The sequence below is a fragment of the Armigeres subalbatus genome, chromosome 3, assembly GCF_024139115.2.
Source record: "Armigeres subalbatus isolate Guangzhou_Male chromosome 3, GZ_Asu_2, whole genome shotgun sequence".
Taxonomy (NCBI): Eukaryota; Metazoa; Arthropoda; class Insecta; order Diptera; family Culicidae; genus Armigeres; species Armigeres subalbatus.
The window spans coordinates 303,990,453-304,013,784 of NC_085141.1; the positions used below are offsets into that span (position 1 = coordinate 303,990,453).

General features: G+C 40.8%; 1 protein-coding gene and 1 long non-coding RNA gene across 5 annotated transcripts; both read right to left on the reverse strand.

The window, feature by feature from the left end:
- Positions 1–12,334: 12,334 nt before the first annotated feature.
- On the reverse strand, positions 12,335–13,872 carry LOC134220588 (transcription factor MafK). Of its 4 annotated transcripts, none has more exons than XM_062699680.1 (4): positions 13,641–13,871; positions 13,458–13,561; positions 12,971–13,006; positions 12,335–12,892 (listed from the first exon to the last, which is right to left on the reverse strand). In XM_062699680.1, the coding sequence occupies exons 2-4, from the start codon at positions 13,494–13,496 to the stop codon at positions 12,524–12,526; spliced, it is 444 nt and encodes a 147-aa protein (XP_062555664.1). In that variant the 5' UTR covers positions 13,497–13,561; positions 13,641–13,871; the 3' UTR covers positions 12,335–12,523. The 4 variants fall into 4 exon arrangements, with proteins under 4 accessions (XP_062555664.1, XP_062555665.1, XP_062555666.1 ...); XM_062699681.1 differs by having other exon boundaries at positions 13,458–13,564; XM_062699682.1 differs by lacking the exon at positions 12,971–13,006 and having other exon boundaries at positions 13,641–13,872.
- A 3,801-nt stretch (positions 13,873–17,673) lies between these two features.
- Positions 17,674–18,508, reverse strand: LOC134220589 (uncharacterized). The gene is made up of 2 exons (XR_009981966.1): positions 18,329–18,508; positions 17,674–18,271 (listed from the first exon to the last, which is right to left on the reverse strand). It is a non-coding gene; the product is annotated as an uncharacterized LOC134220589 (long non-coding RNA).
- Positions 18,509–23,332: the final 4,824 nt, after the last annotated feature.

Sequence of the window (23,332 nt, forward strand, 5' to 3'; positions counted from 1 at the left end):
CCTCGGAGTTCTACTCGCTCCGGAATGAACAAAAAAGTCTCAGACACCTGCTTTGTATTCGCAAAGTGTCGTCCTCTATAGAAAACCCAGACGTAGTCCTACGTAAAAATGCCTCGGATTTCCACTCGCTCCGGAATCAACAAAAAAATGCCTCGGAGTCCTTCACATTCGCAAAGTGTACTCCTCTATAGAATACACAGCCGAAGTCCTATGTCTACGGAATGAACACAAAATGTCTTGGAATCCAGCTTCGCATTTGCAAAGTGGTCACAGACGTAGTTCAACGTCAACATGCCTCGGAGTTTTACTCACATTCACAAAAAAATGCCTCGGAGTCTGCATTCGCAAAGTGTACTCCTCTATAGAATACCCAGATGCAGTCCTACGTCAAAACGTCTCTGATGTTTACTCGCTCAGAAATGAACACAAAATGCCTTGGAGTCCTGGTTTGCATCTTCAAAGTGTACTCTTCTTTTGAATACACAGACGAACCCCTACTCCAACATGCCTTGGAGTTCTACTCGCTCCGGAACAGGCCTATGCTAAGAGCTCATGTTTTGCGTAGCCAACACCAACACCAACGCCGAGCAACATACGTCAAATCTAAAAAAGCTTAACATCATAAAATATCCAAATTCAGCTTTCTTCAATATCGGGAATACAGTCCCTTCCCGATTTTAGCAACACGACCGGATTTTAATGTTGCCAAAATGGGGATGTTGCCAAAAACGGGAAAAAAATTTCATACAAATTTTCAATTTTTGTTTGTTTGCATGATTGAAGCTAGATACTTAGAATATGTACTACAAAGTCTTTGATTGATCTTTTGCAAACTATGCCACATCCATAGCCAATGAGTGAACTGAGAACATGAGGTGATCCAAAGGTGGCGGCAGCCCTACGAAGAACACCTCAATGGCGATGTGGCACACGAAGATGGTGGTATGATGATGAACCTGGGAGAACGCGCGCAGGACATAATTTTACTGGCTCCGGATCAACAGGAAATACAGGAGGACATTGACCAGCTGAAGAACGACAAAGCCCCTGGGGTTGGCCAACTAGGAGGAGAGCTGTTTAACCCTCAAACTGCCGGGACGAATCTTGACAACTTAAAATAGCTCGTTCTCGGTCAATTTTCAGCTAAATTGCAAGCGGTTTCAACTGTGATCAAGGGGAATAGTAGTTCAAGCATGTAGATGGGTAAAATGCTCAGGATGGCCCTCCCTCTTTTAGAGGGGGGAGTTTTGAAGTGTGGCATAAGTCATTTTTTGAGCAAATGTTTAGTATTTTGAATTTTTTAACGTCGTAACAGGTGTTTTAGTATAAGTAATTAATGGTCAATGTGAATGGTTGACAACAATGGTCAAATAAACATAAATTGACCTCCGGGTGACCTTCCAATAGGTTCCGGAAACCCGGAATATCCGGTATAAAAGGCCAGCATAGAATCACCGAATTTATCGGTCTTCCGACACCTCAAACTTCTCAAAATCTCATAGGTAACTTAGAAAACGTCATAGTTTCTTGGGAGGGTAAACTGGCCATTTGGTGGCCATGGAACAGGTTCCGGAAACCCGGAATTTCCGGTACAAAAAGCCAACATAAGACAACAAAACAAATTAGGCTTCCGACACCTCAAACCTCTCAGAATCTTATAAGTAACTTAGAAAACGTCATAGTTTTTCAGTAGGGTAAAACTGGCCATGCGATGGCCACGGAAAAGGTTCCGGAAACCCGGAATTTCCGGTACAAAAGGCAAAAATAAAACTTCATAACAAATTTGGCTTCCGACACCTCAATCCTCTCAGAATATCAAAAGTTATCTAGAAAACGCCTTAGCTTCTTGGTAGGGTGAAACTGGCCGTGCGGTGGCCATAGAACAGGTTCCGGAAACCCGGAATCTCCGGTAGAAAATGGCTAACATAAAACTACAAACAAATTAGGCTTCCGACACCTCAAACTTCTCAGAATCTCATGAGTAATCTAGAAAACGCCATAGTTTTTTGTAGAGTAAAACTGGCCGTGCGGTGGCCATGGAACAGGTTCCGGAAACCCGGAGTTTCCGGTACAAAAAGCCAACATAAAACAACAAAACAAATTAGGCTTCCGACACCTCAAACCTCTCAGAATCTCATAAGTAACTTAGAAAACGCCATATTTTTTTAGTACGGTAAAACTGGCCATGCGATGGCCACGGAAAAGGTTCCGGAAACCCGGAATTTCTGGTATGAAAGGCAAACATAAAACTACATAACAAAATTGGCTTCCGACACCTCAAACTTCTCAGAATCTCACGAGTAATCTGGAAAGGGCCTTAGTTTCTTGGTAGGGTAAAACTGGCCGTGCGATGGCCATGGAACAGGTTTCGGAAACCCGGAATTTCCGGTACAAAATGGCCAACATAAAACTACACAATAAATTAGGCTTTCGGCACCTCAATTAAAATTTCTCTTATATTTGAAACTGCCTGACTTTTTTTTCAATTGACTAATCGCTTGACCGATTATCCCCTCAAATTAAAGTTCTTACTACTGACGCCAAATTATAAATGAACCAATAACGCCAAAAATGCTGGTGCTCGGATTAGATGAATGAATTAACAATTTCAAAGGTAACATATTTTTTCTCAAGGTTTCTTTTACCCCTCAAACTGCCGGGAAGAATCTTGACAACTTGAAACAGCTCGTTCTCGGTCAATTTTCAACTAAAATGCAAGCGGTTGCAACTGTGGTCAAGGGGAATAGTAGTTCCAGAAAGTAGATGGGTAAAATGCTCAGGATGACTCTCCTTCTTTTAGAGGGGAGTTTTGTATCATTTTTAGAGCAAATGTTTAGTATTTTGAAATCATCATCATAACGGATATTTTAGTATAAGTAATTAAGGGCCACGGTATAGATTCCGGAGACCCGAAATTTACGGTACAAAAGGCCAACGTTGAACTACAAAACAAATCAGTCTTCCGATACCTCAAGCTACTCAAAATCTCATGAGTAACTAAGAAAATGCCATAGTTTTCAGCATAGTTTTTTTGGTAGGGTAGAACTGGCCATGGGATGATCACGGAAAATGTTTCGGAAACCCGGAATCTCCGGCACGAAAGGCCAACATAAAACTACAATACAAATTAGTCTTCCGACACCTCAAACTTCTCAGAATGTCATAAGTAATCCAGAAAACTTCTTAGTTCCTTGGTAGAGTAAAACTGGGCCATGTGATGACCACGGAATAGATTCCAAAAGTCCGTATCAAGCAGTACAAAAGGCCATCATAGAACCTCGAAACTAAGCTGTCGTCCGACACTTCAAACTTCTAAGAATCTCATGAGTAATTTTGAAAACGCCATAGTTTCATGATAGGTTTCGGGAACCCGGAATATCCGGTACAAAAAGCCACGTTAGGCTATCGGAATGGGCTTTCCAGAGACTCCGAATCTTGTTCCGTGGCTATAAAATTGCCAGTATTGCCAGTATCGAGGTGTCTATAGCGGTAACTGCCTGGGCCTACAGATATTACGCTACGACACTCCTACCTCAGCACGAGCAGATCAATCACACCACTGCCGAAGCAGACCACACGCTACCCTGCCGAAGCAGGGACACTCCCCATGCACCACATGTGCACAACTGTAGGTGTGCCTGCCGCCGAAGCAGCTTCTCCAAAGACCATTCGCTCCATGTGACCCTTTTTCGGGTGCTCACTCTAACACTCCACTGCCATGCCTCGAGGTGTCGATAGGTCCCTCGACTCCTACCTCAGCATGTGCAGTCCATACTCAGACTTCTGCTGCGCTTCGAGGTGACAATAGCGGCGACACGCTATGACACTCCTGCCTCAGCACAACCAGATCACTCACTCCCTGCCGAAGCAGCTCACGCGCTACCCTACCGAAGTAGGGACACTCCCCATGCCAATTGGCACTCCCTGGGCTTGTGCTTTTGAAGCGGCACACAGTCGCTTTGATAGAGTCTGATTACGGGCACTTGTGGTTTTTTGGGAGGGATTTTAGCAGAGCCCACTGCTAAATCCCACCACGCCCTAGGCAGTTCTCCCTGACTCGCAGACAGCTGGGGAGGGGTTCAAGGTGTTCAAGGTGTCGGAAAACTGATTTGTACAGATGCTCTATGTAGGTCTTTTTCACTGGAAATACTGGATTTCTGGAACCTGTTCTGTGGCCATTGCATGGCCATTTCTACCCTACAAATAATTTACAATTTTGTGAAAAGTTTGAGGGGTCGACAGACTGATTTATTTTGTAGTTCTATGTAACGTTGGAAAGATCACTTGTATGTAGTGTCTTACGGAGTAAGACCTACCAAACCGAGCCCTAGCTAAATCCATTTTCCGAGCTAGGGCTATAAGTTGTTTTAGTTAAGGATTACGCTACCAATAGAAGTATCTGAAGTATAACTAACCTAACTTTTCCCTGAAGATGACGGAAATTCTCATTGCAGGACAAATGTTTTAGCTAGAAATGGTTTTGTACATATAGCTAAATCCCAGGTGTGGTGCTTTACTGGTGATATTGTAAAAGCAAGACAAAGAGGTGACTAGGGCTCCAATACTTGGTCAAATAACAGTATTACGGTTCTGTTTTCTCAAGAAAGGATTGAATTCTTATGATAAGGGGCGCACATTCAATGATATTGCTCTCTGTAAAGGGTCCAAATAGACTATCATGATCCTCTTGAGAGAGAAAAAGCAAGAACTATATCGAAACCGATACTGCATTGCTTATCAGTGGCGTAGCCAGAAAATTGGTCTGGGGGGGGGGGATGGGTGGTTTGTTTTCCGAACACTGTTGCTTATCAATAGTATTGGAGTATTTCGAGATGCACCTATACATTAAGAATACGGGGAATGCTGCGATAGATCTAATAGCTGGTCAAAGTGGTCATCCGAGACTGATTTATTTTATAGCTCTACTTTGATCTTTAGTAACGAGAAAGTAATGTGTAAGGTAAGATAAGGGTTTGGACCTGTTTTATAGTTCTATGTTGATCTTTTGTACCGTGAATTCCGGGCTCCCGGAACCTGTTGCGTGTGCATCACATGCACAGTTTTATCCTACCAAAACAATATGGCGTTATCTGGATTACTAATCAGATTCTGAGAGGATTGAGGTGTTCGAAGACCGACATATTTCGTGATTATATGCTGGCCTTTTGTACCGGAAATTCCTGGTTCCCGGAACCAGTTCCATGGCCAGTTTTACCCTACTGGAAAACTATGGCGTTTTCTAAGTTACTTATAAGATTCTGAGAAGTTTGAGGTGTCGGAAGACTAATTTGTTTTATAGTTTTATGTTGGCCATTATTTACCAGAAATTCTGGGTTTCTGGAACCTGTTCCATAACCATCTCATGGCCAGTTTTACCCTACTGAAAAACTATGGCGTTTTTTAAGTTACTTATGAGATTCCGAGAAGTTTGAGGTGTCGGAAGCCTAATTTGTTTTGTAGTTTTATGTTGGCCATTTTCTACCGGAAATTCCGGGTTTCCGGAACCTGTTCCATGGCCACCGCACGGCCAGTTTTACCCTAATAAGAAACTAAGGCCTTTTCCAGATTACTCATGAGATTCTGAAAAGTTTGGCTAATTTGTTTTTGTAGTTTTATGTTGGTCATTTTTCACCGGAAATTCCGGTTTCCGGAACCTGTTCCATGGCGACCGCGCTGCCAGTTTTACCCTACAAAAAATCTAAGGCGTTTTCTAGATTACATATCAGATTATGAGAAGTTTGAGGTGTCGGAAGCCTAATTTGTTTTGTAATTTTATGTTGGCCATTTTTTACCGGAAATTCCGGGTTTCCGGAACCTGTTCCATGGCCACCGCACGGCCAGTTTTACCCTACCAAGAAACTAAGGCCTTTTCTACATTACTTATGAGATTCTAAGAAGTTTGAGGTATCGAAAGGCTAATTTGTTTTGTAGTTTCATGTTGGCCATTTTTTACCGGAAATTCCGAGTTTCCGGAACCTGTGTCATGGCCACCGCACGGCCAGTTTTACCCTACAAAAAAACTAAGGCGTTTTCTAGATTACTCATCAGATTATGAGAAGTTTGAGGTGTCGGAAGCCTAATTTGTTTTGTAGTTTTATGTTGGCCATTTTTTACCGGAAATTCCGGGTTTCCGGAACCTGTTCCATGGCCACCGCACGGCCAGTTTTACCCTACAAAAAAACTAAGGCGTTTTCTAGATTACTCATCAGATTATGAGAAGTTTGAGGTGTCGGAAGCCTAATTTGTTTTGTAGTTTTATGTTGGCCATTTTTTACCGGAAATTCCGGGTTTCCGGAACCTGTTCCATGTCCACCGCACGGCCAGTGTTACCCTAACAAAAAACTAAGGCGTTTTCTAGATTACTCATGAGATTCTGAGAAGTTTGAGGTGTCGGAAGCCTAATTTGTTTTGTAGTTTTATGATGGCCATTTTCTACCGGAGATCCCGGGTTTCCGGAACCTGTTCCATGGCAACCGCACGGCCAGTTTTACCCTAATAAGAAACTAAGGCCTTTTACAGATTACTAATGATATTCTAAGAAGTTTGAGGTATCGAAAGGCTTATTTGTTTTGTAGTTTTATGTTGGCCATTTTTTACCGGAATTTCCGGGTTTCCAGAACCTGTTCCGTGGCCATCAAATGGCCAGTTTATCCTCCCAAAAAACTATGGCGATTTCTAAGTTACCTATGAGATTCTGAGAAGTTTGAGGTGTCGGAAGACCGATATATTCGGTGATTCTATGCTGGCCTTTTATACCGGATATTCCGGGTTTCCGGAACCTATTGGAAGGTCACCCGGAGGTCAATTTATGTTTATTTGACCATTGTTGTCAACCATTCACATTGACCATTAATTACTTATACTAAAACACCTGTTACGACGTTAAAAAATTCAAAATACTAAACATTTGCTCAAAAAATGACTTATGCCACACTTCAAAACTCCCCCCTCTAAAAGAGGGAGGGTCATCCTGAGCATTTTACCCATCTACATGCTGGAACTACTATTCCCCTTGATCACAGTTGAAGCCGCTTGCAATTTAGTTAAAAATTGACCGAGAACGAGCTGTTTTAAGTTGTCAAGATTCGTCCCGGCAGTTTGAGGGACACGGTGGTGAGGCACTGGCTAGAGCGCTGCACTGGATCATTACCAAGAGGAAGTTTTGCCGCAGGAGTGGATGGAAGGTGTCGTGTATCTCATCTACAAAAAGGGCGATAAGCTGGATTGTAGCAACTACCGCGCAATCACATTGCTGAGCGCCGCCTACAAGGTACCCAAATGTTATACCGTCGACTAGCACCAATTTCAACAGCGTTCGTGGGGCAGTACAAGCCGGGTTTTATGGGCGAACGCTCCACCACGGACCAGGTGTTCGCCATTCGCCAAGTACTGCAGAAATGCCGCGAATACAACGTTCCCACACATCATCTATTCATCGACAACAAACTGACGGTGCAATCTTCGTCGTTGCTACTCAACCCGATGGCGCTACCAACACCATCTCACCATCTCACTGCACAATCATGCACTCAATCATGCACAGATTCTTTCTCTATCGTGATTAGTGCAGATGCAAAATTGAGAGATCGAATCAAATCTAATGTAAAACTTGTAACACTGTACGTTAAATTGGGGCACGCGAAATATGTGATTTCACGATTGGTATATTTGATTGCTTATGTTTAATGTACTATTCGCAATAGCAGAATCAATTCATAGTCTAGAATCACTTATACAAACTAAAATCATTAGCCGCTTACTCTGAATACTACACTGCCGAATATTTACAAGCCTACATAGTGCAATTTGCACCAGTTCTGATCAATCACGGAGTAGCAACTATTGATATGTACAGTCAGTCAAGCTAAGCTAAGCAATTTACTAACCTGAAACTGAACTGCTTCGAACTCTTTTGGGTCTGAAGCAGAGGACGGGACGCTCCAGCCTACCAGTCAGTGGATGGAAAGGTCCATTGTACTAAAGGGTCTATTACAAGCCTCGAATAACCTGGACTACATAGGTTTTCCACGAGTCGAGTTCACATTGATTTCATGAGTTCGACATAGTAATCGTCACGTTGAAAATTTAAGCCAGCAGTGTATTGCCTAGTGTCATACAACGTAGATTGGCAACGGCCCGGGGATGCGTTGAGTATAACAAGAATAAGAAGCAACACTGTAACTTTCGTCTACTCAGTGACTGAGTGAAATTGTATTGCCCTCTCTTTTCGTCCCACGGAAAATTAACTCAATTTCCTTCAAAAGCAGGACTACTCATAGTTTAGAATAGTCCCGCTTTTGACGGAAATTGAGTAAAATTTCCGTGGCCCAAAAAAGGGCATTACAATTTTACTCAGTCACTGAGTAGATGAAAGTTAGCGTGAATGTGCCAATTATGATTAAATAGACTGCTCATACCTATTGGAGGCAGCAGGGACTATGTCCAAGGGCTTGACGATCCCTTCCCAGGCCATCTGCGAGTTGTGGTGCTTGCCTAGGATGTGGTGGGGTTTGACAGTGGGCCCTGTTAAACTTCTATAAAAAGCTGCATGTACCCGTGACCGTGTGCCGCTCAAAGCGCACAAGCCCAAGTCCTGGTGTTAGGTTGGCCGCTAAACAGCCCTGACACGACGGTCCTCCGACGAGACAGGAGGTTTGCGCAGGCCCAATAAGCCGCCTTTAAAACAACCATTACGAACGACATAAAAGATAGTACGACTCGATATAATCGGCAACGACCTAGGCGACGAATAAAGGGTCACGATTGGAAGCTTGGAACATAGAATTGCATGTTGCTAGGTTTCGCAGGCTGCGACAGGATAATCTACGATGAATAACATCTTCGCAACTTCGACGTCGTAGCGCTGCACATGGTGACCAGCGAACCGGGAAACCCGGGATAACCGGGAAAAAACCGGGAACTGAAAATCACCGGGAAAATGTCGGGAAATATGCGGGAAATTTAATAACCACCGGGAAAATTATCAAATCTGCATTTGTCTCTTTGTAAAAATTAGTGCAGTAATATCAAACATCATGAGAGAATTGGTAGACTCATTTGCTAATTCCATTCTATTTTAGAGTTTACATATTTCTAAAGTAGGTCATGTATTTATGAAGACCCTAAATACCTCATTCAATCAAGTTGACCAAAGTTGAGTTTCAGACATAGTAATTAATTACAACTCCGGGTTACTTATATGTACCCGGAACATGAGCAATCAACTTTGATTGCACCGATTTTTTGTATTAAATCTGATTTGAACTTTCCTTGATTTTTAATTATCTCAATCGATTCCTTTTAGGTTCTCCAATTTGTCCAAATAAATATATTTGGTATCCCTCCTCTTTTATTTCAAATATTGAAACATTTCCAAAGCCATTCAAAAAAGCTGAAAAAAAAGAGTTGTGACGATGGAAATTTGATTCACAGTTACACATTATATTAATTCGTGACATCATATGAGGCAGAGATGCATTGTGAACACAAGAACGCGTGTTCGTGTTCAGAACGTTCTGAACACTGCACACTGTTCAAGAGCGCTGACCTAACTTAGCAACTTGTATCCTAGGAAAACAAACTCAAACGACGGCATGCTACTCATTTTTCGGCTAGTATTGGAACACGTGAGCATCTATCGTATAGAAATCAAGCATGCTCGTATGTTTTTGCATTAGTTCCAAATCTAAGGAATCTTAGTTACCATGATCGTTTTGCTTGCATACCAATCCAGTGCACACTGAACTGTGCTCAGAGTTCAAAGCTTTGAACACATAGGCACGCTCTTGGCTCATGTTCTGTTCAGGATGCATCTCTGATATGAGGTTTAAGGTGGCCTCACACCTCGGGAATTCGGTCCGCGGATTTTTTCCCCATGTGCTTCTGCATATGCGATGTTTTCGGAATACACGGGGGCTAAATTCCGGCGGAAAATTTTCCCGAGGTGTAAGGCAGCCTTTAGGTTCGGTATTTCTGTTTATGGCTACCTTACACCTCGGGAAAAATTTTCGCCGGAATTTGGTCCCCGTGCGTTTTAAATGGGGCCGGGATTTTTATTTTCCGTGCCCAAATCCCGAAAACATCGCATATGCAAAAATACATGGGGAAAAATCCGCGGACAAAATTCCCGAGGTGTGAGGCTACCTTTACCGACGAACTATACTTTCAAACGTTAACAAACATATGGACTTTCGATGAATAGAACATTGTATTTATGTCTGTATATGAGGTGTTTAAACATTTTTTTTAAAATATTTTTTGATATTTTTCTGCAGAATGTCTAAATAATTTGTCATGAGTTCATACTTACTAGAATAAAAAAATCAAACTAATTAAGTAAAAAATAGTATTATTTAGCCAGCAAAAATCACTCTTCTACATTTAATTTTGCAGTTGCAGTTTAATTGTTTATATGGAAATTCTTTTCTACTTTTAATATTTATGAATTCGCGGATTTTTTAATTTTTTCTAATGCTTATATATTTTTTTGTACCGGGAAATTTTCCATAATACCGGGAAATAACCGGGAATTTGAAATTCAAAATTCACTGGCCACCCTGGCTGCAGGAAATCTGCTGGACAGGACAGAAAGTGTGGAAAAGCGGGCATCGAGCGGCTACCTTCTACCAAAGCTGTGGCACCACCAACAAGCTGGGAACCGGCAGACAACGGTGGAGGTATGGAAATGAACCTAGGAGCATGCGCGCAGGACATGCGACTTCCGGCCCGAATCTCCAGGAAATCCACGAGATCGACCGGCTGAAAAACAACAAAGCACCTGGAGTTGACCAACTACCAGGAGAGCTATTTAAACACGGTGGTGAGGCACTGGCTAGAGCATTGCACTGGGTAATTACCAAGGTTTGGGAGGGAGGATGAGGTACTGCCGCAGGAGTGGATGGAAGGTGTCTTGTGTCCCATCTACAAAAGGGCGATAGGCTGGATTGTAGCAACTACCGCGCAATCACATTGCTGAACACCGTCTACAAGATACTCTCCCAAATTTTATGCCGCCGACTAACACCAATTGCAAGAGAGTTCGTGGGATTTATGGGTGAACGCTCTACCACAGACCAGGTGTTCGCCGTACGTCAGGTATTGCAGAAATGCCGCGAATACAACGTGCCCACACATCATCTATTTATCGACTTCAATGCCGCATATGATACAATCGATCGGGACCAGCTATGGCAGGTAATACACGAAAACGGATTTCCAGATAAACTGATACGGTTGATCAAGGCGACGATGGATCGGGTGATTCGTAGTAGTAGTAGTAGTAGGCGTAGTTAGAGTTTCAGGGGCATTCTCGAGTCCCTTCGAAACGCGCATTAGGGTTACGGCAATTACAATACGGGTGATTGTCTTTCGTGTCTGCTATTCAACGTCGCTTTGGAGGGAGTAATACGAAGGGCAGGGATTGACACGAGTGGTACGATTTTCACGAAGTTCGTCCAGTTATTTGGTTTCGCCGACGACATTGATATCATGGCACGTAACTTTGAGAGGATGGAGGAAGCCTACATCAGACTGAAAAGCGAAGCTAAACGGATTGGACTAGTCATCAACACGTCGAAGAAGAAGTACATGATAGGAAGAGGCTCAAGAGAGGTCAATGTAAGCCACCCACCACGAGTTTCGGTGGTGACGAAATCGAGGTGGTCGAAGAATTCGTGTACTTGGGCTCACTGGTGACCGCCGATAACGATACCAGCAGAGAAATTCGGGACGCATCATGGCAGGAAATCGTACGTACTTTGGACTCCGCAAAACGCTTCGATCGAATAGAGTTCGCCGCCGTGCCAAAATGTCTATCTACAAAACGGTTATTAGGCCGGTAGTTCTCTACGAACACGAGACCTGGACGATGCTCGTGGAGGACCAACGCGCACTGGGAGTTTTCGAAAGGGAAGTGCTGCGTACCATCTATGGTGGGGTGCAGATGGCGGACGGTATGTGGAGGAGGCGAATGAATCACGAGTTGCATCAGCTGTTGGAACTATCCATCGTTCACACCGTGAAAATCGGGAGAATATGGTGGGCCGGGCATGTAGCCAGAATGTCGGACAGTAATCCGGTAAAACTGGTTCTCGATAACGATCCGACGAGAACAAGAAGGCGATTGCACAGCGGGCAAGGTGGATCGATCAGGTGGAGGACGATTCGCGGACCTTCCGCAGACTGCGTGGTTGGCGAAGTGCAGCCATGGACCGAGCTGAATGGAGAAGACTTTTATGTATTGCACAGGCTACTCCGGCCTTAGTCTGGCAACAACCCATACCTATATACATAAAAATTCGGGTTTCCCCTGTCATGAGTGAAAAACAATTATGAATTGCTTTCGTTAAAATTATTTATTATCATAGTATTGTATGATGATTGACTTTACACAAGAAAATATCAATTAACAAACACCACTTAGTTCAAATTAACATAAACCTACTAATTTCTGCTAAATTATACATACGGGAATTCCCCCACTTTAAGCTACACCATCCTAAAACTCTAAAGGAATATCTTGCCTCTAACCCAAAATGTCCAACTCCGGTGGCAGTGGAATCTTTTCACCGATAGCAAACTTCCGCAGCGCTTCGTACTTGTTCCGCAGGGCATCCACCTCGTCCCGCATCCGGTTGGTTTGCTCGTGCATCTTTTCCATGTCGCGCCATTCCTGCGACTTTTCCGTCTCCAGTTCGTCTTTCTGCTCGATCCGCTTGATCCGACAACTTGCGGCGTATCCACGATTCTTCAGCGTCCGACGCCGTTGCTTCATCCGGACGATCTCGTCCCGGGTGAGTCCCCGAAGCTTGAGGGTACGGTTCAGATCCCGTACTGAGATCGACACCAGCTCATCGTCACTAATGTCCGGAATGGGACACGGCGACAAGGGGGCCTGCAAGAAAACGGGGCAAATTCAGACGGAACATGTAAAATGACGGACTTTCTCCATTCCATTGGTTTCGATAATTACTTCATTCCAGTGACTTCTTTTCGAATGCATCGTGGACTACAAGGATAGAGAAGGCTACTATTAGGATAATGCTGCAAGACTGTTTGGCCCTGAGAGAGCACAACAATCTTCCGAATCGACTGGCACGTCTTCTGCTCAAGGGCACAATGATCTGCTAATGCAGAACGCTTACAGCAACACTGAATTGGTGTTTAGGGTGTCCCAAAACTTTTAATGGTCAGTGCTCATTGAGGTCTCATCAAGAAAAGTTTTATTTATTAGTTCTTCATTTAGAATCAAAGGTTGAGGTTGATCGGAAAATATCAATTTCATTCGAAAACATAACGTCGACGAATGTAAACTGTTTTTTTGATTAACAGTCCCGTAATTGTAAACTGATGAAAAAAAAATAGATACGCACATTATTAAAATTGCAAAACGACTTTTTGGAACACCCTACTGGTGCAGTTCAAGGCCCGCTTTAGCGAATTACGTTGTAAATGCTTACCTGCGTACTTTTCCTTTCCCGTTTTGAGTCCTGTGGCATCGCAAGAAATATTTCCTCAGTCGGGTTGATTTTGAATGGCAAGGGATGTATTGAATTGACGATTTCTGCTTAGAAATAGAAGAGGGGAATTATTTCTGGCCATGGAGATCAAAATTATGCAAGTCATTTTCATATAATTAATACCTGTCGTTCCTCTGTGTTTTGTACTCAATGACGGCCAATTTTCTTGAAGCTTTCAATCTAAATCAGTTGATACTATTATCACTATACATAGGTATTTATATATTGTAAAAACTCATGAAATAGGTATCTATTTAAAATCAACTGAAACGATTTGGTTTATTATTGTTTATATCTCCTCGATGCACAACACTGCTGGAGGCGCACGTTCTCTGACGGCTCGACTCGAACTTTGTGCTGAAAACCCGAAAGCACACTGAAATTCGAAACTATCCAAAATCAAGATTGAAAGTACTCAAAATTGAGTGTTTTCCCAACACTCCCATTTTGGATATAATTTTATTTTGGTAGATGGGTCCTTTTTACTTAATTGACAAGTCTTGCTTGATAACTTCCTTCTGAATCAATTTGCTTATATGAAAGTATCCAAAATTACGTGTTGAGCCATAACTTGATTTTGGCTGAAAATTTACTTGTCATTAGATTCTGTTGGCCAGAAAAAGGGAAACCCCCTCACAAAGAATGACAAACTAGAGTTCCCTCTCTACACCACGGCAGGCTACTGACTGATACTTCTGCCAGCAGCTGCAGTTCTCTTTATTCAACAATAGGTATATACAATAATCCATAACAAACTTCCTTAATCTATACCAAAGAGCAACTACAACTAACCGGCGCCCGCTTCTTATCCATCTTCGATCTACAGCGAAGCGTCGCACACTACCTGATATTCCAACACTCCTCCTTAGTGTGCACGCGTCGCTACTGTCCTGGCTCCTCCTAACACCGAGCCTCCCGTCCAGAGCTCCTCCTCGCCGGAACAATTCCTCCTGGTTCATATCCGTTGCCCGTACAAATGGCCTCCACTCCGATGTTTGTACGACAACCTCTCCAGCACATGCGCCTGTACAAGTGGTCCGACTCCGAAGCTTACACAGCGCCTCTCGATGCTCTGCCGACCAGCTCCTGAATGTTCCGATCCAAAGCTCCTCTTGGACTCCTGCTGACCAGCCAGCATCCTACCGAACGTTCCACCCTCCTGATGAATTCCGTCCGGCGCTACCCAAGACTTACGTGGCTGATCCATGATCCCACTGCGCCACGCGACTTATGCGGCCGATCCATGATCCCACTGCGATAACGTCGATGGCAATAACATCCCACTAAGATGGAGAACGGGAATCGTTCCTGGGCCCATAACCTGTTGGCCGAGACAAGGGAACCCCCTCACAAAGAATAACAAACTAGAGTTCCCTCTCTACACCACGGCAGGCTACTGACTGATACATCTGCCAGCAGCTGCAGTTCTCTTTATTCAACAATAGGTATATACAATAATCCATAACAAACTTCCTTAATCTATACCAAAGAGCAACTACAACTAACCGGCGCCCGCTTCTTATCCATCTTCGATCTACAGCGAAGCGTCGCACACTACCTGATATTCCAACAGATTCAAGGGAGTGGAATCAAATCAATTAACATTATTTTAATTTTCTAAGTTTATTCTCGATTAATCAACCGAAATTCAAGTTGTGTTGAAGTAGGTGAGTAAAAACTAATTCATTATAAATAAAACAAATGTATTTATTAGTTTATTTAATTCTAGGATGCTTTCCAAAGAAAAACTTAAACTAACCGACACCGGCAATCGAGCCGCAGATGTTGCTGCATCGCTTCAATTGACGAAGATGGTTTAACCCGAGGATTAATTAAATCTAGACCAACATTTGAAAAGGGCGTAACAGCCAAAATTGATTCCTTCTGATTCTTTGTCTACATATAAAGCTTTATATGTAGGCGAAGAATCAGAAGGAATAAATTTTGGCTGTTACGCCCTTTTCAAATGTTGGTCTAGAAATGACCTTCTCGAACACTCATCCGGAAGTGAGCGCCTCACTGGATTTGGAATGTGGCTTCAGTGCCTTCCGTGTCGGTGCCATTTTCCGGATGCGAAAATAATATGGCAAAAGCAAGTGCCACACCGAGACCGCACATATTTATATTGATGGTAGGTGGAACCTCGGGTGGAACCATTAAATCTAATGTTTATAGTTACACAACTATCCTTAACCCATTCATGGTAGGGTTTTATATCCTCAGATTTATGTTGCTCAATTCCTCGACACTTTTTTGTTCAATTCTCCAATTCTTTCTCCTTACAGATCCTGATAATGGCAGCGGCGAGGGCAGCGGAACAGGAAAACGTTTAGTATTTTTATTCATGTGATTTTCTATTTATATAATGCAATAAACGAATACATTCGATTTTTTTTATTTCAATCATGCCATTAACATATACCAGAAATATATCACCTAAAATTCTTTACAAGAAACCAGATTTTCAGTAATTTTCACCCAAAAGCAACTCTTCGAATAAAAGTAAAAATCACCTAACATGGAGTGTTTATAAAATAACTCAAATTTAAGTACTTACACGGATAAAATATAAAAAGCTAATTAGCTTATTATTTAATCCTTCTGAAGCTTTTTCAAAATTTAATTGTTTCAAGGATTATTAATAAATTTAGCTTCGCTTGCTTTTTAAGCATTGTAATGATTTTCTGAAAAATAAATGTTTAAATGCTTAACAAGCTCGCATTATTACTCTTGAGACTTGAGAAAAACATTCATTACACTTTTGTCATTCATCAAGGTAGGTCGAATCGCAGCAACATTTCATTTTTTTTCAGGTTGTTCCAGCTTATTTGACGAATCATCTACGCCATCTTGCCCGACTCGAGTCCGGCTTTGTGAAGTCAGCAAAAAGACTATGAGAAATTGAGCCGTGCGTTAAAAAAAATCATTTTTCGCACTTGTTCCGGAGTTGCGCCGAACCGACGAATTCCTCAAGGGGAAAGAAACAAGTTTTCCACGAGGTTTTCCTATGCCGAAAAAGACGGCATATCCCTCACAAAAGACGGCATGCGGGTTTTGTTGTCTTTTTGGAGGAATCACCATCGTTTTCGGAACTTTTCAGCCCAGAAAAACTTGTGTCGTTTCCCTTGGCAATCAAACAAATTCAATCGATTTTCTACTGATACCCCATATGGAACCCAAGCTAGTACTCAAGTTTCAACACGTTCGCAAAAAGACTGATAAAAACGAACCGTAATTTTCCGCTCTTGATCACATTTCCATTCAAAGGAACTTACTTTTTGCCCTTGGACTTTTACATTCTAGTCGTAGCTTGAATCCCGTATTTTTTCAAAATTCCATTTCAACGTCGTGACGTTATCATTGTTTATTATTTTTTCATTTTCATTTTTTTCATATTTGATTTTGATGTAAACAACATGCACACCGTTGCTTAACAATTATAGCAAGGAAAGCCTTGCAATGATTAAATCAACTTTAATCCTCAAAAGATTAAATCAAAAATAATCCTAGCAATGAGTGGATAGACCGAATATGGTTTTAGCTTAAATTTTAATCTATTTAACTTTTATATTTTTATCCGTGTAGCGAATAACTCAATTTTGAGTGGTTGCACTTAGCTGTCAAGTTGAGTGAAAAATACTTAATTTTGGATTGTTTCGGATCTCCGTGCACCGAAAGCCCCGAAAACGAAAGCCCGCTAGAAACATCGAAAACAACACTACTCACATCTTGCATTCATGAAAATACGGTGTAACATGATTGAGAACGATATGCACCTGTAATCAATGCAAATCTTGATAAAAAAAACAATTTATTTATTGCAGTTTGTATATGTGTGTGTGCACTCAAATAAAAACGCACATTACATATATATGCCCTGCACTTAGAATACGACCAGTTACTTTTATACATGAAAACTATGTGCAACGTTATTGAATTATTGCCGATATCGCCAAGATGAATTTTATGTGCAGCCTTTTGATTCGCATTAAGGAGTTCGAATGGATTATACTAATCAGAGTAATGGAAATAATAGTGTAGGTAATGGCCGTGTCTCGTATTAGGAACAGATAAATAAAACTCAGAATTTAAATGCTATTTATAATAGCAATGTTAATATGGAAAGTAAATGATAAACTCATGCTGAAAATAGACATATGGTTATAGTGTTAATTTATTCATAGTTTTTCAGTACAACCTTTTTGATTTTTTCAATGTGGTGGCAGAAAGTAAAAAAAGGCATTGGCTCCAGGTTTAACTCCGTTCGCTGCATAAAATAAGAGTCGCAAAAAATACAATTAACCTACAGAACAAAACCGATAAGACCTGGTGCTCTACTTGCGAGTGGTGGTTACATTACTATTGATCCATTCAAATATGATAAGTTACTTTTCTCGTCCTTGTCGTACATCAGACGGATCATCCATGCCAACACCCGCTCCCTTCAACAATGGACAATCACCAATATCTCTGCGACCATAATTCGGGTTCGAACGAATGTGGATTTAGTGAGCGGTGATTTTTCAATATTCGGTGAATGGGCGACGGCACGGATGAGCCGGGCGGTCCTCTCAGAGGAATCCTATCCTGCTGCTGGCTACAGTGGCAAAAATGATTGGCCCTTCCATTGTACCGGCCCGGACAAATAAATTTGACGATTTCATGATACATTGCATATGTCGCTCGCTGTATAAGTCCGGATTCTCGATCCAGTTCCTCTTCCTTATTTTCGCAGATATTTTGACGATGCCATCCTACAATATTAAGTGATTAAATGTTTTTGTTCACAAAAAAAGCTTTCAAAAACTTACGATTACTCTCTACCAGACTATCAAGATTCAAAACTGATGAATCCCAATTGATGAAAAAGTTCTTCGATGCCGGTAATTCTGCCTGTAACACAATTACGAAAACCTGAATAATGGATGTAACAATTATAGTAATATCATTAATTACCTTGAGTAGTGTAGGTAAGTAGATAAAGAGATAGATAAAATAAATATAAAAATATCTAGTCATATTAGGAGTTCAAAATACTGGCATGCACCAGTGTGCATATCTTTGAATATGAGTGAAGGCAAAGCTCTTGACATAACGAAAGCTCTTAATATCAAACCATAGAAATGCGCCACCTGTGAGAATATGAACAAAACTGCACATTCTCCGGCGAGTAAACTGATTCTAATGTTTTGGAGAGTTGCCTTGTGTTCTAAAGTTTTGGAGAGTTGCCTTGTGCAAAGGCAAACGCCAGCAAGGATTCAGAGTCAGATTTGAGACGATCGTTGTTAAGTGAAGACAGAAATTAAGTAGTGCAGACAGACTTAAGTGCAGTGAAATTGAAGTAGTGTGGTGAAATAAAATAAAATGGCGTCACCCGACAAGTAGTTTCACCAGTATTCCAAAATCCTTCAAGACTGTATCGCTCGCGCCTGAAAATTGTTTACTTTGCGACAATCAAAAAATGTGGAGATGCTCATGCTTTTCATGTTTATACACGTCTAATGTATTTTATACATAATAAAATTTATAAATACAGTTCATATATTTTATTAGCCGCACATAGAATGAAAATTCTTCCATTATTTTATAATCTATGCGCTTTGCGCACATAGAATATATCAGCAGTTTGGTTTGAGTGTGTGTGTGTGTGTGTTATTACAATCTAACTCCCACTGGCTGGCAGTGGCATTATGGATAGAATATTCGTGCAACCATTTTATTAAATATGATTGCAAGAATCTTAAATCCGGGAGATAGAAGGTGATAGCTCTATTGTAAAGGTGCCCTCAGACATTGCAAGCAAATCACTCGCAACGAGCATATTGCTCGCAGAAAGTGACAACTGTCAAAATTTTGCCTGTTTGACTTTGACTACACTGAAAGTGATTGCATGCAAACAAATGAAAACTCGTAAGCAAACGCTCGCTTGCAATGTGTGACTGCTAAGCGTTAAAAAATTTCAACTCGCAGAAACGAAATTGCGCTTGCTAGTGCAGCACTAGCAAATTTTTCGCTGTTGTTGCACTGTTGCACTTGTTGCACTGCAAAAATAGGAATGAAATTAGATTTTGTGGCTTAAATACAAGTTTTTCGTTTTTGTTTATATTTGCATGAGAGTAAATCTGTCATTTGCTTAAAGTAAAAAACTGCTATGTGTGACTGCAATTGCGAGTGCTCTCAGAAATCATTCGCTCGCACGAGTGATTTGCTTGCAACGTCTGACGGAGCCTTAACTCCTACACTGCCAAAAATATCTATATAAGATATATGTGTCGCCGTTATAAATTTTTGCATTAGCTCCACCCTAGGGATCCTATAATGAGAGATATGCGAAAGCGGCCGTTGTAAGCCAATCGAGCATTGAGAACTGTCAAAACGTGAGCCAAATGAACGTTGTTATTGTTGCAGATTGAGACGAGGTTGAGAGGTATTGTGATAAATTTTAAGAAAAGTTTCATCGAATAAATAATTTGGTTTAAAGGCTACCTTACACCTCGGGAAAATTTTCCGCCGGATTTTGAACCCCGTGCATTTTAAATGGGGCCGGGATTTTGATTTTCCGTGTCCGAATTCCAAAAACATCGCATATGCAAAAATGCATGGGGAAAAAATCCGCGGACCAAATTTCCGAGGTGTGAGGCTACCTTAAGGTAGCCTCACACCTCGGGAATTTGGTCCACGGATTTTTTCCCCATGTATTTTTGCATATGCGATGTTTTCGGGATTTGGGCACGAAAATCAAAATCCCGGTCCCATTTAAAATGCACGGGGACCAAAATCCGGCGGAAAATTTTCCCGAGGTGTAAGGTAGCCTTTACTTTCGCGAATAGAAGTAATATAGTTTTTGTATTGTGTTTCGCCTGTTTGTATTGCACCTTTATTTTAGTGATAAAGCTTATTTAAACACTGTTAGTGGACAGACAAACATAATCCAAATTGTTATCAAATGTAAAGTCATATACAAGCTTCAACACTTTGCGCTGCGGCAAGTGCTGGAAGCGTTTGCTAACAAAAGTAACAGCGTTGCTAAATCGTCTGGAAAAGTATTTGCATATCTCTCATTATAGGATCCCTACTCCACCCTAATATAATCGATATAGAACCACACATAAATTAAATAATTGATTCGAGACCACACATAAAGTTTATTTGGATATATATTTTATTAGTAGTTCGCGTGGAGAATGGTTATGTGTGCGCTGATATACATCATAAGTTAAATCTATGGATTTTTGCCAATAAATATGTGTGGATTTTCAGTAGTGTATAGCCCATTTCAAGAACGCATGCATTCCGAAGCTATAGTCGTGTACAATAAGCCCCGCATGATTACACCCACATATCATAAGGATATCTGAAGTGTATTCACACTTCCCGAATCAAAATTGAATCATTTTGATTCTGGCACGTATTTAGTGATAAAGAATATAATTAATAATTTACAGTTATCAAAAGGCTTACCATTTTTTACCAAATCATCCTTACGCAGAACATGCTAATTTGTTCAGATTTATAGACTTTTTGCTCATTTTTTGCCATGCCATGCTTAAATATGCTGTAAAACAAGCCAAATAAAGTTGAGATTGCGATTCATTTCTGCATGATGGAACGAGTTCTAAGCACTGTTCGATGTAAATTAGATCTTGTCCATTATGTAATTGTAAATTGTAATTTACTCAACCTAGTATTTAACCTAATTTCTGCAGAAACGAATATTATGAATCTCGGCCCAGCTCAGGAAAATAGAGGTATAATTGTAAGATCTCACCAAATTCATGTAAAGTTGTTCATTGCATTCAAAGTCAGATGATTCTTGATAATGGTTGCGTATCTTTTCAGCACAGATCAGACAGAAGAGCACTTGTTGACACTAACGGTTTTCGAAAAGGCCGAGGAGTGTCCGTCATCGTTCACTTGTCATCTTGCGATTTTATGCGTAAAAAATCTTCACTTTAACCGAGTCACTCTTTTAATTGAACGTAATACCATCACTTTCCTGATACCCTACACTAAACTTTATTTCTATACGCCCTTTTCCAGCCGAAATGAAAAAATTGGAACAAATTAATCAGACAAGCAAAAATGAAAAACACATCCGCGCGCGTTCAATGCTTGCTGCGATCTCCATTTATTTATTGCAGTTTGTATACACCAAAATTTCATATCTCGTTCCAGCAAGAGGCTAAGGACCGCAAGATGGGGTCTATTTTATTCCTTCGGGTACACGAAGTACCAATGTTACGCTTTACCCAGCATTTGCCGTTCCTTTTTTCATACTTTTCGTGAAAAGATATTTTAGTTATATTTGTACATTCATACATGGTATTAAATCGAATTTAGCCGTTTTCAGTTTTTGAACTGAAACCAAAACATAGGGCTGCTTAACAGGTCTCTTGCTCGATTGACTGCTGTTTTTTGACGGTTCGATTGGCGGCACATGCCAGTCCGTGTTTCTCTTATCAAGATCTCTAATTAGGCTCTGTCTCATTTCCCAAATTAGATTTAATTTTACTTAAAACTGACAGTTCAAAAATTAAAAAATCACCCGGCCATAAGAATGGCTGCGTGCTACCCAGCAAATCCAATAAGACATCGATCAAGAATGATTCGATATGTGTCAAAAGTAATCCTGCTCATCCAGCAGGGTTATTCGATAATTATTGAACTGTCACTTCTAAGTTTAATATTGAGTTTAATTATCCAATTGAGACAGACCCTTAGTATAAGCGTAAAAGGTACACTCAGAAATGAAAGAAATCCTCGATAGTATAGAATCTATACTATTTTTTATTAATTAAATTTATTCATTACTAGTCGACCCGGCAGACGTTGTCCTGCGTAGTAGGCGAAAATGCCCATGTGAAATTCCCATACGAATCCTAGTTTTAGTTTTTCACAATTTGCACAACCTTGTAATTTTCGCATGAGGAAATATCATATAAACCCGTCGGAAACGGTAACGAACATATCTGCTGAAGAAATAAAGAAAATCCATCCAGCCGTTTTTGAGTTATGCGGATACGAACACAGACCATTTCATTTTTATATATATAGATTTAGTATAACATGTTTACCACCATAGAACAAAAATTAAACTAACGTCGATTTAAGCAAAAGTATTTGTTTGGATGTATGTATTCGATGTTGGCAGTTTGCTTTCAGTTCGCGAAAAAAGAGATGCAAGACCAGAAATCTCAAAATTAAACCTTTTTTTCGTCCACAAATATTGAATTATATCGGGGAAAACATAAATAAAGCGAAAGGTAAGTTATACTGAGCAAATATTGTCACAATATTCCACGATTTTATTTGCCTTTCATAGAACATAACTTTGTAGGCTCGGACATGCCGGAAGATTGATACAGTAATATCCCGATTTTATCACCCTCCTGGTGAAATTCGATTAAATTAATGGTTAAATTTTTTAATTCATTTCACAAATATGAATCATTTTATGCCTTGGAAACGCAAAGTGCGTGAACGGTACCCGTTATTTCTTGTCGAAAATACTTACAGAATCCTTCCCAGGTACTCAGAAGTCATTCATAATAAACTACAGGCGGTGAAAGTTATTTCATGGGAATCAACGTTGTTTGCGGTATTATTTACAAAAAAAAAAGTATTACAAAAATTTTCAAATTTTTTTGGGGTGACAAAATCGGGTCGAAAACGTGATAAAATCGGTGGTAGACAAAATCGGGTCAATACTGTATTGCCACATTTAAAAACCAGCATTGAAAAGCAGGATACTTTTTATACGAAAGGAATATCCGAATGACGTGGATAAACTGATATTGAAAGGGAACAAAAAGATC